Here is a 17,145-nt window from a genome sequence, read left to right on the forward strand (position 1 = left end):
GTCAGACTTCAATCCCTAAGTAACATTCCCCCCCTCCCCTCCGAATGGCAGCGTTCCGACAGGGACCCGACAAGTGGTCAGTTCAGTTCAGGGGCTCGGAGCGTTCTGGCTATTAAACCTTTCTGTCATGGTTCCGACAGGTGAAACTCTTCAAAGAACTCTGAGGCATTGTTTACCTTAAAGAATCTTTGTTTGAGTAGCACAGCATCAGCACTAACACAATTGAAGCCAAAAACCGAGTTCTCCCCTGAGCACCTAGTATCAAAGCACAATTCCCTCCTCCAATTCACAGTCATAAATCACATTCTCCAATTAGTCTGAAACGCGGGCTTCCCCTCCAGCTCTCCAGCCAATTCTTTCTCATCTCTTATTTCAATAACCTTGGTTCTCACATTAGGTGCAGTATTGTTATGTCTAGCTAAACTCTCGTGCACATTCCTCCCCCCAGCATCATCTAGTTCTAACTCTTAAGAGCAAAAGCGAAACAAGAGAATGGTTGCATTTCCATCTGTTGTCAATGCAAAAACATCTGACGTTAGCAGCGTTGACACACTCACTTCGCAAATCTCCTTACAACTTACTTTTAGAATGGACTGGTGCAACTTATAGAGCGAGTTCACAACCGACACGTTTCTTCTCTGCCCTTCGGTTAAGGGGCCGATCACCTGGCTGGCTTCTCCCTGCGTCGACAGCTGCAGTGAGCAAATGAACAAAAGTGATTTATTTCCCGGGAAGTAACTGTTTCAGATTCAGATACAAGGCAGTCCTCGACTTATGACCACAATGGGACTCAATGGTGGTCGTAAGCCGAGGACCGCATGTAGCTCTTGTGGGCTTTATTTTTAGTGGCACGCTACATCACTTGGGCCACCGTCAAAAATCAGGCAGATGTTATTGACATCCTGACTCTCCTGCAGAATAAATTCACAGAGACGGATGGACGGGGCTTCGTTGAGCAATATTAAACATGAAAATTAGAATAGACACTGGAGAATAGAATAGAATAGAATAGAATAGAATAGAATAGAATAGAATAGAATAGAATAGAATAGAATAGAATAGAATAGAATAGAATAGAATAGAATAGAATAGAATAGAATAGAATAGTATAGTATAGAATAGAATAGAATAGAATTTGGAAGGGACCTTGGAGGTCTTCTAGTCCAGCCCCCTGCTCAAGCAAGAGAACCTATACCATCTCAGACAAATGATTGTCTAGCCTCTTCTTGGTGTTTTTCTTGCAGATGTTTCAAGTCAAATATCATCAATATTAAAAGGGAGTGGAACCCCCACAGTTCAACCTCAAGCTACAAATAGCAACCGGAGCTTTGGTCTTGGCAGAAATTTTGATTATACTGTTTCCTAATTAAATTGGACACACACTGATTGTGCATCACAGCCTGGCAGACAAATGTGTCTTTCATAATTCACCTTCTTGAGGAGTCCCCTTTGCAAGCATGTTTGTCAAATTGTTACTAATAGATTCAATCTGTGAGTAGTTTTGGAACTCACCACTATCATCAACAAGTAATGTTCTGTTCCGTTCCATTTCAATTAATTCTATTCTATTCTGTTCTGCTCTGTTCTGTTTTATTGTGCTGTTCTATTCTTCATTCCTCTATTCTATTCTATTCTATTCTATTCTATTCTATTCTATTCTATTCTATTCTATTCTATTCTATTCTATTCTATTTTGTTGTATTCTGTTCTATTCTGTTGTGTTCTGTTCTATTCTATTCTATTCTGTTGTATTTTGTTGTATTCTGTTGTGTTCTGTTGTGCTGTTCTATTCTGTTGTATTCTATTCTATTCTATTCTGTTGTATTCTTTGTTCTATTCTGTTCTATTCTGTTGTGTTCTATTCTATTCTATTCTGTTGTATTTTGTTGTATTCTGTTGTGTTCTGTTGTGCTGTTCTATTCTGTTGTATTCTATTCTATTCTATTCTATTCTATTCTATTCTATTCTATTCTATTAATTCTATTCTTTTGTATTTTGTTGTATTCTGTTGTGTTCTATTCTATTCTATTCTGTTGTATTCTATTTTGTTGTATTCTGTTCTATTCTGTTGTGTTCTGTTCTATTCTATTCTGTTGTATTTTGTTGTACTCTGTTGTGTTCTGTTCTATTCTATTCTATTCTATTCTCCATTCATTCTATTCTATTCTATTCTATTCTATTCTATTCTATTCTATTCTATTCTATTCTATTCTATTCTATTCTCCATTCTATTCTATTCTATTCTATTCTATTCTATTCTATTCTATTCTATTCTATTCTATTCTATTCTATTCTATTCTATTCTATTCTTTCACAACTGGTTCATATTTATGACGGTTGCAGTGTCCCCGGGATCATGTGATCAGCTTTTGCAACCTTCTGACAAGCAAAGTCATTGGGAAAGTCAGATTCACTTAACAACGTTACTAATGTAACAACTACAATGGTTCACTTAACAACTGTGGCAAGAAGGGTGGCAAAATGGGGCAAAACCCACTTAACAAATATTTCACTTAGCAACCAAAATTTTGGGCTGAACTGTGGTCATAATTCAAAGACTATCTGTACTGGAAAGCCTATACAACTTGGATGGAGAAGAAACGGGTAGGGATAACGGTTCGGGAAGTGAGGCACAACTTCGAGAAAGCAGCTACAATTGCGGTGTCTTTGGTTCTCTCTGAGCTGGGTTGTTTTCTTGCAGACATTTCATTAACCAAACGAGGCAACATCATCGTGCACTGATGATGTTACCTAGTTTGGTAATGAAACGTCTGCAAGGAAGCAGCCCCAGCTCAGAGAGAAGCAAGGACCCCACCGTTCAATCCTGAGCTACAAATATCCTTTTTTTTTTATCGGTACCCACAATTCTTCAAAAGAGGTTAAGACTGTCCGAGCCATCGGTTTCCTGGCATTTCCAGGATGGATCATTTGTCTCCTTCTCTCCTCTTTATTTTAATAAAGCGCCTTTATTACCGTTAGAGATGATAAGTTCCTTCGGATCAAAATGTGGCTTTGAGTTCATATATTGAAGACTGAGGACCGTATTCATTTTTTAAACAGCTGTATCACTTTACATTATCTCTTTTAAGTTCTGAAAATGAGTTTTGTACAGGTAAAAACTAAGAAGCCGGTGAAAGCAGAGCTTCATTTGAACCGCCAAAGGGTTATGCCTGGCTCCTAAAATAATCCCTGACGGTTAGAATTGCATCCTTAATGGGAAGAAGGATTCGTTTTTCTGCTACACGTGTTCTGCAGGAATTCCTCTCGTTTGTTCAGTTGCGAAATCCTGTCCGACTTTCGGTGAGCCCATGGTCCACAGCATGCCAGCCCTCCCTGCTGCCTTCCACTGTCTCCAAGACAAAAATACTTTTCAATCAAATGAAATTAAAACTGAGCTGTTCTCTTCCCCCCCCCACACACACACACTCTGGTCCTATGTAAGATGACCAATTGACCTCGGTAGGGCACAGCCAACACTTTTGAGGCATGACTTGAGATGATGTCAAACACCCACACAAACCTTTCTTGAGAATTTGCAAACCATCTCGGAGGATAGCCATGGCAAAACGTTTCTGTGCCGTTGTCAAGAAAATTACATGGGCGAGTCCGCCGCTACCGCCAGGCACTGAATTCATCTCTTTGCTTTCATTTGCAGAATCCTCCTATCCTATCTTCCTATCCTATTCAGATTCACAATCGTGTACACTCACTCCTACATCTTGGAAAAGGTTCTCACATGTATGAATGTAAAACGAAAGACCGATTAAGCGTATTTTTTTTAAATGTTACGTTCCCTTTCCCATTAAGACAAGATCTTGATCTGTTACAGAAGAATAGAACGCAGCCAACGACCCTGGCAAAAAATAGTAAAGGAGTTTTTTTAACTTAAATATAGTGCGGCAAGATCAACTTTCTTTTCTCTTTCCTTATTTTTAGAGAGCATTAGAGGTTGCCAAGGCTCCATCCTTCATTTCTAGACCACTCAATTTTTGGTGTTCCCAGTTCAACACATTTATCTGCGTGCAGCAGGTGGGCCTGTTAGTCTATTTCAATCCACCCACATGTGAAGCTCAGCAGAAATAGCATCAAAGTAAAAGAACATACAGTACTTAGATTACCACTCACACTGTGATCTAACTGCAGGCATAACACAAAATGAAGCAGACTTATATATATTTTTTTAAAAAAAAGCACCGTATAATAATTTGTGGAACAATCGTTCATTGACAAAGAGACTGGAATCGTTTCTTTCATCCATTTGGTGTTAAGATCCCAAGGAATCGTTAACAAGCCGTGCTTGCCGGTTTTTGGAATATTATGTAACAATTCTCTGATTAAAGAAAAGCCCAAGGTTTTCTGAAAAACCTTAGGTGTCATGAAAAGAAGGACCAGGGATGACACAAGAGCAACGTTCAATATTTGAGGGACTGCCCCAAAGAAGAGGGAGTCAAGCTATTCTCCAAAGCACCTGAAGGCAGAACAAGAAGCAACGGATGGAAACTAACCAAAGAGAGAAGCAACCTGGAACTAAGGAGGAATTTCCTGACAGTGAGAACAATTAACCAGTGGAACAACCTGCCTCCAGAAGTTGTGGGTGCTCCACCACTGGAGGCTTTTAATAAGAGATTGGACAGCTATTTGTCTGGAATGGTGTAGGTTCTCCTGCTTGGGCAAGGGGTTGGACTAGAAGATCTCTGAGGTCCCTCCCAACTCTTGTCGTTCTTTATAGCTTCCTTCTTAGGATTCTTGCTAACCTGAGGAAATTTGGTCGTGTGCAAATACTTCCAACTACAAGAGTCGTGGTGGCGCGGTGGTTAGAATGCCGTGTTGCAGGCTAACTCTGCCCATGGCCAGCAGTTCGATCCTGACCGGCTCAAGATTGACTCTTGAATGCAGTATTCCAGGCTAATTCTGCTGACTGTCAGAAGTTCGATTCTGACCGGCTCAAAGCTGATTCAGCCTTCCATCCTTCTGAGGTCGGTCAAATGAGGACCCAGATTGTTGCGGGTGGTAATCTTATAAACCGCTTAGGGAGGGCCGTAAAGCCCTGTGAAGCGGTATATAACTACTAAGAGCTATTGCTATTGCTATCCGACTCTCCTCTACCTGTCCTGAGACAATCCAGTTTGATGAAGAATGAACGTGGGATATTGTCCCAGTAATGCTGGAATGGAAGAAACAATAGAAGGGTGCTTTGGATCTGCTAAGCGAGATTTTAGGATGACTGGGTAGATTTGGGATTTAGAGGATGTTTCGTAAACAACTGCCGTAGGGGAGAACAGCCTATCCACCGAACCGCTGGCATGGAGGATATGTCCTATCAAAAGAAAACAGGAGGATGTTTATCGGCAAGGTGGATGGACTCAGTTGCCGTGGCTATGAGAGCACCGTTGGAGTATCTGAAGGATTATTGTAGACTGGGAATAGTGTAGGTGAAGGACAGAGTCTGGGGGTGGAGTCAAGAGAGGAATCAGCCTAGAATCTCTACGTAGTCACAAATGGTCGAAGTCCAGCCCCTCTTGAATTCCATTAACTCTTATCTAGTGTCAATTTAGTGCTGACCATTAGTTGACTTCTTGTGTACAGGCATCAGCAATAAATTAACTGGAACTTAACGTGCGGTCCTATTCTTTGTGCCTTACAAATAGACTATCCTGGAGAAAACCTACCTATGCAGTGCCTAGGAGTTGACACTAACCTGATTGACACATAATCACATCAAATCGGGCCAATCAAGAATGCCACGGCCACGGTAGATAATCCCATAAAAGTATCGCCCTGAGTCGCAAACAATAGGTTAGGTTCTAACAGGCAAGCTCGTAAGACTTCTAGTAAATTAATTCGCCCCCAGATTAAATACAGGGCTGAAACAGGGCCTGAGTGTAAAAAACACAAACCTATTTTTTCAGACTGACCTTTATGTTCCAACACTCCTTCAAAAGGAGCAGCTCACCTTTTATCTTTTTTTATATAAAACAAATGGATGAAACCAATTCCAAAGACTTGGCTAATACATGTCCCATAACACCGGAACATTTTTGGGTATGCTTCAAATATAAAACATTAAGGTTTTTAAAGAGTGGTTGGATACTGGCTTATTACTTTGCGACATGTCAGTTTTTCAGCCTGATCACATTGGAAACAATACTACACATATCTTCCCTATGACTGAGTTCTGCTAAAAATAAGACACCGTTTAAAATATGATTAATGTGTGCAACTTTCTGTCCTCTGAGAAAATGTATTTCCTTGCATAACAAGCTGTTACAATTTTAAAGGCCAGAAAACTATTCGGAAATGAGAACGAGTGTGGATATTAGGATAGGAAGTGCTATTTTGCGCGAGAATGAAGAAGCGTAATAGTCAAAGTCTGGAAGATAAAGGCAACATTTAGGAGGATCTTGACAGACTTGAGCATTGGGCCCTAGCCAACAGAATGCAGTTCAGTGGCGAGAAAAATAAGATCCAGGAAAAACTAGATGCCGTCAACAGTCCGATTATCAATCTCCCCAAAAAAAGGAACCCTCAGGGCAATTGAGTCCCAAAAAATAAATCTTTATTGGATACACCATCTCGGAACTGAAGAAGGAAACCCAGGTCTGGTTTTTCCCACACGAAAGTTTGCTTAGTTAAACAATAGAGTCCCTTTGTCCTCACCCCCTTGGGTGTTTCCACCGCCCAATCGTGAAACTTCTTTTTATTATGGGAACAGTCCACTTCTCCACTGAGCACCTGCAGTAGTAACCTTGGAGTTTTGCAGGCTTTCACGGTTCGTGAACGGCTTCTTGGCATCCCATTCACTTTCCACCACCCCCTTTTCATTGGCAAATTGATTAGCGATAGAAGCTAAAAGGCAATATAGCGATTCAGCCTTGACAGGTGTACGGGTACAGGACAGGAAAAACCTGGATCAACAGTAGCACCTCTGAGAAGGATTTAGGCGTGGGTGCAGTCTGCAAATAAGAGTTCCCTATTTAAATCGGGGATTTTTAAACAATAATGAGGGATCCCACAACGCGATGATACAGATCAATAAGGCACCCTGGTGATGATGGCAGAATCCATCTCTGACAAACATCTGACAGATAAAAGCAGTCGCAAACAAGGCTGAGTTTAATTACGTATATATGTTCAGAATAACAGTGACACGATTCCAGAGCGGATCAATGGGAAACAGTATTCAAAAAATATATTAGGACAAGAACAGCAAGCATTAATCTTTCAATCTAAAACTTTTCTGCCAGTTACTATGGTGCATCCATGCATATAGACAAAAAAATCACTAAGAGAAAATAAACATGGCACTTTCGGGTGCCCGATCAAAACGTACGTACTTCTACATGGAACGAAAAATACGGTGTTTGAAAATGGAAGAACTCAGTGCCAGATAATTTTTTTTAAAAAAATTTACAATTAGGCAGGGTGCCTTTAAAAGATGTTGGAGCAAAGGTTTATGAGTAGATCTGGTCCTTCACTTACGACCACAATTGACCCCCAAAATCTATCTTGCTAAGCGAGACGGTTGCTAACTGACGCTTGCCCCATTTTACGACTTTTCTTCCCGCAGTTATTTATTTATTTCTTTTATTTATTTTAATTGCATTTATATCCCGCCCTTCTCCGAAGACTCAGGGCGGCTTACAAGCTTAGCAGTTGTTAAGTGAATCACTACAGTTGTCAGTCCGGCTTCCCACCTGTCTTGGCTTGTCAGGAAGTCGTAAAAGGAGATCACGTGTGACCCTGGGACACTGCGACCGTCAAGGGGCAAGCCCCTTGAATTTTGATCTCGGGACCCCTGACGAGATTAAAATTCAAGGGGCTTGGCCCTTGACGGTCGCAGTGTCCCAGGGTCATACGTGATCTCCTTTTACGACTTCCTGACAAGCCAAGACAGTTGGGAAGCCGGTCACAAATGTGAAAAACGGTCATAAGTCACTTTTTTCAGTGCTGTGTATTTGTTCACTATCGAAGCTGAACAGCGTCTTTGCTATCAAGGAGTAATTTCAGTAGGTTCTTAGGAACTGGGTCTGAATTTTGAGGTCCTTGGGACAAATCCCCCACCCCACCCCCATCTGCCGTCCACCATCAGAGGCGCCTTGGAGGAGAAGATTAAAAAAAAAATGGGTGTCAGATGTTAACCAAGATAACAGCCAGGTGGGGTCCCGTTGTGGCCAGCTAAGACACTTGTGCCAGTTTATTTAGCATCTTGGACCATCGCAAGGTGACGTGGCTTCAAATAGCTCAGGAACCACAAACCGTAAAATTATTACTCTCTTTATCGGCAATGTCTTTCTCTTAAATTCACCGTAAACCAGAGATCCCCAACCTTTCGGGCACCAGGGACCGGTTCCGTGGAGAGAGGTTTTTCCGCGGACCGGAGAGTGCGTGGTTTTGTGTGTTGCCTGCATCCCACAGATGGGGCTTTGCTTGTTTGTGCGGCCCGGTTGCTGGCATGCCGCGGCCCGGTACCAGTCCACAGACTGGGGGTTTGGGGAACCCTGCCATAAAGTACTTATTGGATCAGTGCTCGGTATACATGAAACCAGGCTTCTCCAAACCTGGCAACTTTAAGACTAGTGGACTTCAACTCCCAGAATCCCCCAGCCAGCACGGAATTCTGGGAGTTGAAGCCCACAAGTCTTAAAAGTTGCCAAATTTGGAGACACCTCCCCACCCCCCCGTCCTAAACCATCAACCCAGGCTAGAGGAACATGCTGAATTTGCATAACACGACATCCTATTATGGCTTAAGAAGATGGTTGGGTTCATACCACAACACAGAAATTTCCACCACACACAAATTCCAATTATCCCACTCTATTTTCAGCTAGTCTGATGCGAACGGCAAATTTAGTCATTACGTGAAAACCAGGAAAACATTTTTTTTGGCTTTTACAAGCCTTTGCTGCAGATTAGCCATCTCATTACTGGTGCGACTGGTGCCAACTTTGCAATTATTTTCAAGCAGCATATTGATTTTTTTGATTTGTGCTTTTTTGCACAGCCTGACGTGCCCCCCCCTCTCTCCTCCATGAAGCCAATTTTTTTTTTTAATGGAGGAGTTTTAAAAAAATCAAGTAAAATAAGACACAACCAAACCCACATAGGTTTACAGTGTGTGTGTGTGTGTGTGTATGTATACGTATACGGGTATGTATGTATGTACGGAAGTATGTACAGGTAGTCCTCGACTTACAACAGTTCATTTAGTGACTGTTCAAAGTTACAGCGGCATTCAAAAAAGGGACTTACGACTGGTTTTCACACTTACGACCGTCGGCAGCATCCCTGCGGTCATGTGATCAAAATTCGGACGCCTGGCAACTGGCTCATGTTTATGAGGGTTTGCAGCGTCCCGGGGTCATGTGATCCCCTTTTGTGACCTTCTGACAAGCAAAGTCAATGGGGAATCCAGATTCACTTAACAACCGTGTTACTAAGTTAACAACTGCAGCAATTCACTTAAAAGTGTCTTGCTTAGCAACAGGAGTTTTGGGCTTAACTGTGGTCGTTAGTCAGAATATACATATAAATATATATATATGTGGACGCGGTGGCTCAGTGGGTGGTTAGGACGCTGAGCTTGTCGATCAGAAGGTCGGCAGTTTGGGGAGTCGAATCCTGAGTGCTGCGTAACAGAGTGAGCACCTGTTACTCGTCCCAGCTTCTGCCAACCTAGCAGTTTGAAAGCACGTAAAAAATGCAAGTAGAAAAATAGGGACCACTCCGGTGGGAAGGTAACAGCGTTCCGTGCGCCTTTGGTGTCTAGTCATGCCGGCCACATGACCACGGAGACGTCCTCGGACAAGCGCTGGTTCTTCGGCTTTGAAACAGAGATGAGCACCGGCCCCTAGAGTCGGAAACAACTAGCACGCATGTGCGGGGGAAACTTTACCTTTGTGTGTGTGTGTGTGTGTGTGTGTGTGTGTATATGTGTATATATATATATATATATATATATATATATATATATATATATATATATATATATATATATATATATAGTGTGCATACACACACACACAGACATACATATATTTGTACTGTATATATATAACAAAATGGGTGATGTCATGGGAAATCAAGCACGACTGTTAACAGGAAGCAAACAATAATATCCAATAACGATTGTAGTAAACAACCATTTCTTTTAGCTGACAACCCAGCTCTTGCCTTCAAGAATCAATTATGGGATTTACATTCTGCTTTTCTTCCAGGGAGGGGCAGTTTGGTCTAGTGGTTAAAGGCACCAGGCTGGAAAGTGGGAGCCGAGTCCCGCCTTAACCGGCACCGCCAGCTGGTTGCTTCCGTCCTTCCCTTTCAGCCTTAGGGAGAGTCAAGGGCAAACAGTCCTGAAAAGGTTGCCAAGAAAAACCTCTGGGATCTGTCCAAGCGAATGGCCCGGAGCCAGGAACGACTCGCAGGCACAAAGACATCCCGGTGGCGTACAACCAGGCTGGTCACGGGACCACGGAAAATGTCTTCGGACAATGCTGGCTCCTTGGGCCAACAAAATGGAGAGGGGAACTCTTTCCCTCGTTAATTTCAGAGGAAACACGGTCTTTTTCAGCGTTTTTTAAAAATTTATTTATTTATTTATTTGCAATAGTTTGATGTCGCCGTCGGGAACTTTTTTTTTTTCCTTTTCTTCCCCCCTTCGGTTTTATGATCCGAAGGTCATCGTGAGCTTCTCCTCTTGGAGAGGAAAGTTGGGTCTGTTTATTTCAACGTCCGTTGAGGACTTTCGGACACGTGGGACACGCCAACAGGAGTCAGGCATGATGGACAGAAGGAGGGGGAGGAGAGGGAGGAAGGAAACAGATCGCTCCACGCAACTGGGAGGGATGGAGATAAGGGAGGACATTTTTTGATAAGCTATCCTCTGGAACAGGTCCAGCTTCCCAGAGTTTGAAAAGTACTGGCACCGCATGCTTAACGGTCCTTCCTCGTTTAGTTAGCCAGCGGCGGTGTCAGAGAACCAGAGACCTTGGAGGTCATCTAGTCCAACCCCCTGCTCAAGCAGGAGACCCAACACCATGTCAGACCGTTTCTGAATGGAATAAAACCAAGGAAGAGTCCAACGTGCCAATCAATTGATTTCTTGAAAAGCTATGAGGACTAACAAATCCTTGAGAGGCATACAAGATAAATGGCAGTAGAAGCAATCAAGAGAGAGAATGGGATGAGTCGGTGGGAGACCGAATCATGTGGACTGGTGCTTGTCAACCTTGGCAACTTTAGCATGTGTGGACCTCAACTTCCAGGATTCCTGTCAGAATCCATTTATATCATATTCATAAATGGAATGTTTCAAACATTATTCCATGGATTCTGCCATCTCCCGAAGAGAAGAGAATAGATGTGTATTGAACCGGCATTAGGCATTTCAAAGGAAAGGAGAAGCCTTTTGAACTGGGGAAACAAAAGGGGGGGCTAGCATCTGGCTTGTGTCACGGAAGACAGCAATAAACATGAAGGGTCCTAAGTTCCTTTTTCCCACGAGATGGATGATAGGAGAGAAAGGATGGGGGACTGACCAAATGGGGTTAAGGGGGGTTAAACCGGGAACTCTTTATAAGGGTTTACTTCGTGGGATAATATTAAGTCCTGTCTCGTTTCCTACAACCAAGCATGTCATAGTAAAGATTCTTTTTGGAATAGATTTGACTCCAAGAATTTTGTCTTCCTAAGACGTGGTTTGGGGTGGGTCCTGACAATTCCCTAGCTAGCTGGGAATAGAAGAGCTGATAGGTTTGGTCCCCGTGGCACTGAAAAGCAGAATGGCTGTCAAGAACACCAACCAGCAGTCAGAAGACTTGATGGAAACTCATTCATTTCACAACAGAGAGACCAGAGTTCACCAGAGTTTCACTCGGGAAAATGTAACCCATCTTACGCCAAGCCGAGTCCAAAAACGCTAGGAAATTTCTAGAAGCCTGGCACTCTGACAAATAAGCCATCAATAGACACCTGGACATTAGCAATATCTACAGACTATGCAAAAGAGACAATTGATCAGACAAAAAGGGGGGGTCAAAAAGATCGCGTGAAGCGTTAATACCGCTTTACAAGGCTTTGGTAAGGCCACACTTGGAATCCTGCATCCAGTTTTGGTCGCCACGATGTAAAAAAGATGTTGAGGCTCTAGAAAGAGCGCAGAGAAGAGCAACAAAGATGATCAGGGGACTGGAGGCTAAAACATATAAGGAACGGTTGCTGGAATTGGGTATGTCTAGTTTAATGAAAAGAAGGACTAGGGGTGACATGATAGCAGTGTTCCAGTATCTCAGGGGTTGCCCCTAAGAAGAGGCAGTCAAGCTATTCTCCAAACCCCTTGAAGGCAGAACAAGAAGCAACAGATGGAAACTAACCAAAGAAAGAAGCAACCTAGAACGAAGGAGAAACTTCCTGACAGTAAGAACAAGTAACCAGCGGAACAACCTGCCTCCAGAAGCGGTGAATGCTCCAACACTGGAAGTTTTTAAGAAGAGATTGGACAGCCATTTGTCTGAAATGGGATAGGGTTTGCTGCTTCAGGAGGGGGTTGGACTAGAAGACCTCCAAGGTCCCTTCCAACTCTGTCATTCTATTCTATTCTATTCTATTCTATATCATTCTGTAATTCTATTCTATTCTATTCTATTCTATTCTATTCTATTCTATTCTATTCTATTCTATTCTATTCTATTCTATTCTATTCTATCCTATCCTATCCTATCCTAATAATAATAATAATAATAATAATAATAATAATAATAAGTTGGAAGGAAAAAGGTACAAAAAGGTACGAGACAGCGATGCCCCCTTTCACCTCTACTGTTTATTTTTACTTTAGAACCACTATTGATTATAATTAGACAAAATAATAATATTAAAGGATTAAAAATAAATGATCAGCAATATAAGCTTCAAGCTTTTGCTGATGACTTAGTTTTTATTTTGGAAGACCCATTGGAATCAGGCCTTAAATTATTGGAGGAAATTAGTGCCTTTGGAGAAGTAGCAGGTTTAAAGATTAATCAAGATAAAACTAAATTTTTGGTAAAGAATATTGGAACTGAATCCAAGGTACAATTACAAGAGGTGATGGGGATCCAAATAGTTAAAAAAGTTAAATATTTAGGTATTTGGCTATCTTCAAGGTGTCCATCTATAAAGGAATTAAATTATCAAAAATTGATGACTGTTCTGTTCTGTTCTGTTCTGACCGAACCATCTGGACTCTTTGCCGTTTGGGATACCGGTTCCTTTCTCTCTGACCAGCTGTCTGAATTTGCCAGTTGCAGAGAGGTTTATAGTCAGATTAGGGGCCACCCAGTCCATCCCAGTTCTTGTGCAATCTGGAGGGAAGGCAGGCTCGCCTGTGGTTTACCAGGCTAAAGAGAAATGGGTCTGCAGCTCTAAAATATTATAGCGATATACGATTTCATTTTTCTCGGAGCGTGTTATTGGTTTTCAGCTTGGCTAAGATTCCTACGTTTCTTCCCCAACCCCCCCCCCCAGGCTTCAGGATAGTTTAACCCTCCTGTGATTTCTGTTTAAAGAAAATTGCGAGATGTCAAATACGTTATAAAAGATTCCCTGCAGGAGTAACCGGCAAAATCCCAAAGCCGTCTCCATTTCAACAACATATGTGTGGTGTGTGTGTGTGTGTGGGGGGGTCTTTCTACCGTTGTAACTCATTTGTAACTTTTAATCATTCAAGCTCCACTCAAACCAAATTGCTATTCGTTGCATCGATCCCATCCCATCAATTTTCAGTCTTGAAAAAAAGGCAAATACAGTAGTCCTCAATTTACGATCACAATTGGGGGCAAAATTTCCACTACTAAAGCGGGACAGTTGTTCATTCCGTTTGAATCCAGCTCCGAGCCCGTGGCCAAGCACCTGAATTTTGATCATGTGACCGTGGGGATTAAGTCATTAAGTGTGAAAAACAGTCCTAGATCACTTTTCCCAGTGCCTTTGCAACTTTGAACGGCCACTAGACGAATGGTTGTTAAGACAAGGACTAACTGTATTTGAAAATAGTTTAAATTTTTTTTTTTTAAAAAAAATATATTACTTACAAGTTGTTCAGACTTGACGCCAAATAGCTGGATGGTCTTTGCCACGTTTTTTGATACTGCAAAGCTGAGGTTTACATCCACCGCTGCCACATTCAGCTCACTGGAAAATAAAAAATATATAAAAAGGTAAAGGTAAAGGTTCCCCCGCACATGCGTGCTAGTCGTTTCCGACTCTAGGGGCCGGTGCTCATCTCCGTTTCAAAGCCGAAGAGCCAGCGCTTGTCCGAGGACGTCTCCGTGGTCATGTGGCCGGCATGACTAGACGCCAAAGGCGCACGGAACGCTGTTACCTTCCCACCGGAGTGGTCCCTATTTTTCTACTTGCATTTTGACGTGCTTTCGAACTGCTAGGTTGGCAGAAGCTGGGACGAGTAACAGGCGCTCACTCTGTTACGCGGCACTCGGGATTCGACCCGCCAAACTGCCGACCTTCTGATCGACAAGCTCAGCGTCCTAACCCGCTGAGCCACCGCGTCCCTATAAAATATATATATGTATATATATAACAGAATGCAAAAGGAGATTTAGGAAACGAGTCATGCAACCGCTGAAGACATCTCCGTTCCAAAGTTGTGATTAAAAAGGAAGAAGGGGGGAAAAAAACAAAAAGAATCACTTCATACGTTGTGCACCGAGGTTTATTACAAACGCTTACCTCGCAATGATTTTGATAATGCTGTCGAGTTCGTCGGCCGACGGGGGGTTGCGACCTCCGGGAGGAAACACGAGGTTGATGGGATCAAAGAGCCGTGACAGGGATTTTGATAGATAGGCAGCTTCATAAGGTTGCAAAGAATTTTTTAATGCTTTTTCCGGGCTAAAAAAAGGAGAATTGACAAAGACAAAAATATTTATCTTCATTTTGCAAACGCAGAAGCCCATCTGAGATATGACAAAAGGCTTCTCCAATAGGATCTTTTCATCTTTTGCCGAGAAGAGCAATAGCATTTAGACTTATAGACCGCTTCGTAAGTGCTTGACAGCCTTCTCTAAGCAGTTTACAGAGGCAGCCTGTGGCCCCCAATGACCTGGGTCCTCAATTTACTGACCTCGGAAGGACGGAAGGCTGAGTCAACCTTGTGAGCCGGTCAGGATCGAACTGCCAGCAGTGGGCAGAATTAGCCTGCAATGCTGTATTCTAACCACTGCGCTGCCACAGCTTAGATAGCAATAGCACTTAGACTTATATACCACTTCACAGTGCTTCAACACCATCCTCTGGGCGGTTAAAGAGTCAGCATATGGTCCCCCAACAATTTGAAGGCTGAGTCAACCTTCAGCCCCATCAGCATCGAACTGCTGACAGTCAGTAGTTTCAGAGCCTGCAATACTGCATTCTAGCCACCAGGGCTCAGTGACAATTTCCAGTGAGATTGCAAACAACCACACATTTGCTTTTTAACCTGAACTCCACAGATTAAAAAGCAAGTATCTCTGCAATGTGCATTATGTCTTATAAAGGCGTTGATGCACAGAGATGCGTGCAGTTGGGTATAAATGGAATACAGAATAACAGAGCTGGAAGGGACCTCGGAGGTCTTCTGGTTCAACCCCCTGCTCAGGCAGGAAACCCTATACCATTTCAAATAAGTGGTTATCCAGTCTCTTCTTAAAAACTTCCAGTGTTGGAGCATTCATAACTTCTGGAGGCAGGTGGTTCCACTGGTTAATTGTTCCCACTGTCACGAAATTTCTCCTTAATTCTAGGTTGCTTCTCTCCTTGATAAACTTCCACCCATTCCTTCTTGTCCTGCCCTCAGGTGCTTTGGAGAATTGGTTGATCCCTCTTCTTTGGGGCAGCCCCTCAAATATTGGAAGACTGCTATCATGTCACTCCCAGTCCTTCTCTTTGTTAGGCCAGACATTCCCAGTTCCTGCAACTGTTCATCGTACGTTTTAGTCTCCGGACCCCTAATCATCTTTGTTGCTCTCCTCTGTACCCCTTCCAGAGTATCAACATCTTTTTTTGTATCGTGGTGACCAAAACTGGACACACCATTCCAAGTGTGGTCTTACCAGTGCTGTATACGATGGTACTAACACAATACTCCTGTATCAAACTCTATGCCTTGCTCAGATTAGTAACTCAAAACCCCCAGTAAGTGTATTCGTGTTCTACATCAAGACACACTGATCAAACCTAAGTATTTCTCAACTTAAAATAAAACTTTCTAAATACACTAAGCATGCCCGTCCCCAAATATCCATGGGTTGGGACTAATTTCCAGGGCAGAAATGTTGCCTTACGGCAGTTTAATAAGCTACAATATGAGAACTGATCGAGAATTTTGTGTTAAAATACCTCAGCCCTCTTACAAATCAATCCCAACGCACACTAATCTTCAACCTGCTTCTATTCAAACCAGTAAATTCTAATGACTCAACGGCAATAGATTCACTGCCTTTGTGAACGGCAAAACCAATTTCTATTTATAAATATCACGCTGCGCTACAGAAAACGGCCAAATTTGTTGCAAGGAGTCTGAAGTCTGAAACTGTCTGTGGTCTAATTACAGACAGAAGTGCTCATACTCATAATCTTGTTTCTTCCGCATGAATATGTCCTGTTCATCGTCATCTATTTGTGGAAGTTCCGATAAAGGCTCGGGGCTGCCGTTTGTTATAACGTTCCTTTGAATGTTTTCGCTGTATTGTTGAAGACGCTTCCAGAAATCATTGTACAGCCTTAGTAATTTAGGATATTCGCCTTCGAAAGCTTGCTTCAGAAACATGGAAGCTGAAAGACGAAAAAAAAAAAGACCAAGCAGATATGACTTAAAGCAAGCCTTATCAGCTGGTGTGAGGCTTAGAACTTCAGTGCTACAATATTTAAAATCAACAACATACATGTCAAATCTACAAAACTACTTCTGGCTACAGCCGTTTTTCTTCGTTTTTCGAGTTGCCACAGCTATGGGCGGAGAGAAAATACAGTCTCCTAGTTCAGTCATAAGAATAACTTTCCTGTGGGAACCAAGGTCCAATTGCTCAAGTTTTGACGGGCTAGAACTACCGTCAGAGATCCCGCCAAAGGTGTTCAGCTGGGGATTGTGATTTATGACACACCAAAGTGGGA

At 42.5% G+C, this 17,145-nt stretch overlaps 1 protein-coding gene across 4 annotated transcripts in view; it reads right to left on the reverse strand.

The window, feature by feature from the left end:
- Positions 1 to 17,145, reverse strand: part of COG5 (component of oligomeric golgi complex 5) — a 137,202-nt gene that overhangs the window by 17,907 nt on the left and 102,150 nt on the right. For all 4 annotated transcript variants that reach the window (XM_083366259.1, XM_083366258.1, XM_083366260.1 and 1 more), the window contains exons 12-15: positions 16,602 to 16,806; positions 14,725 to 14,886; positions 14,070 to 14,169; positions 582 to 692 (exon numbers count right to left, since the gene is read on the reverse strand). In XM_083366259.1, coding sequence (XP_083222385.1) covers positions 582 to 692; positions 14,070 to 14,169; positions 14,725 to 14,886; positions 16,602 to 16,806 — 578 coding nt within the window. The remainder of the gene's footprint in view (positions 1 to 581; positions 693 to 14,069; positions 14,170 to 14,724; positions 14,887 to 16,601; positions 16,807 to 17,145) is intronic.

This window comes from Vipera ursinii (genome assembly GCF_947247035.1).
Source record: "Vipera ursinii genome assembly, chromosome: 6".
Taxonomy (NCBI): Eukaryota; Metazoa; Chordata; class Lepidosauria; order Squamata; family Viperidae; genus Vipera; species Vipera ursinii.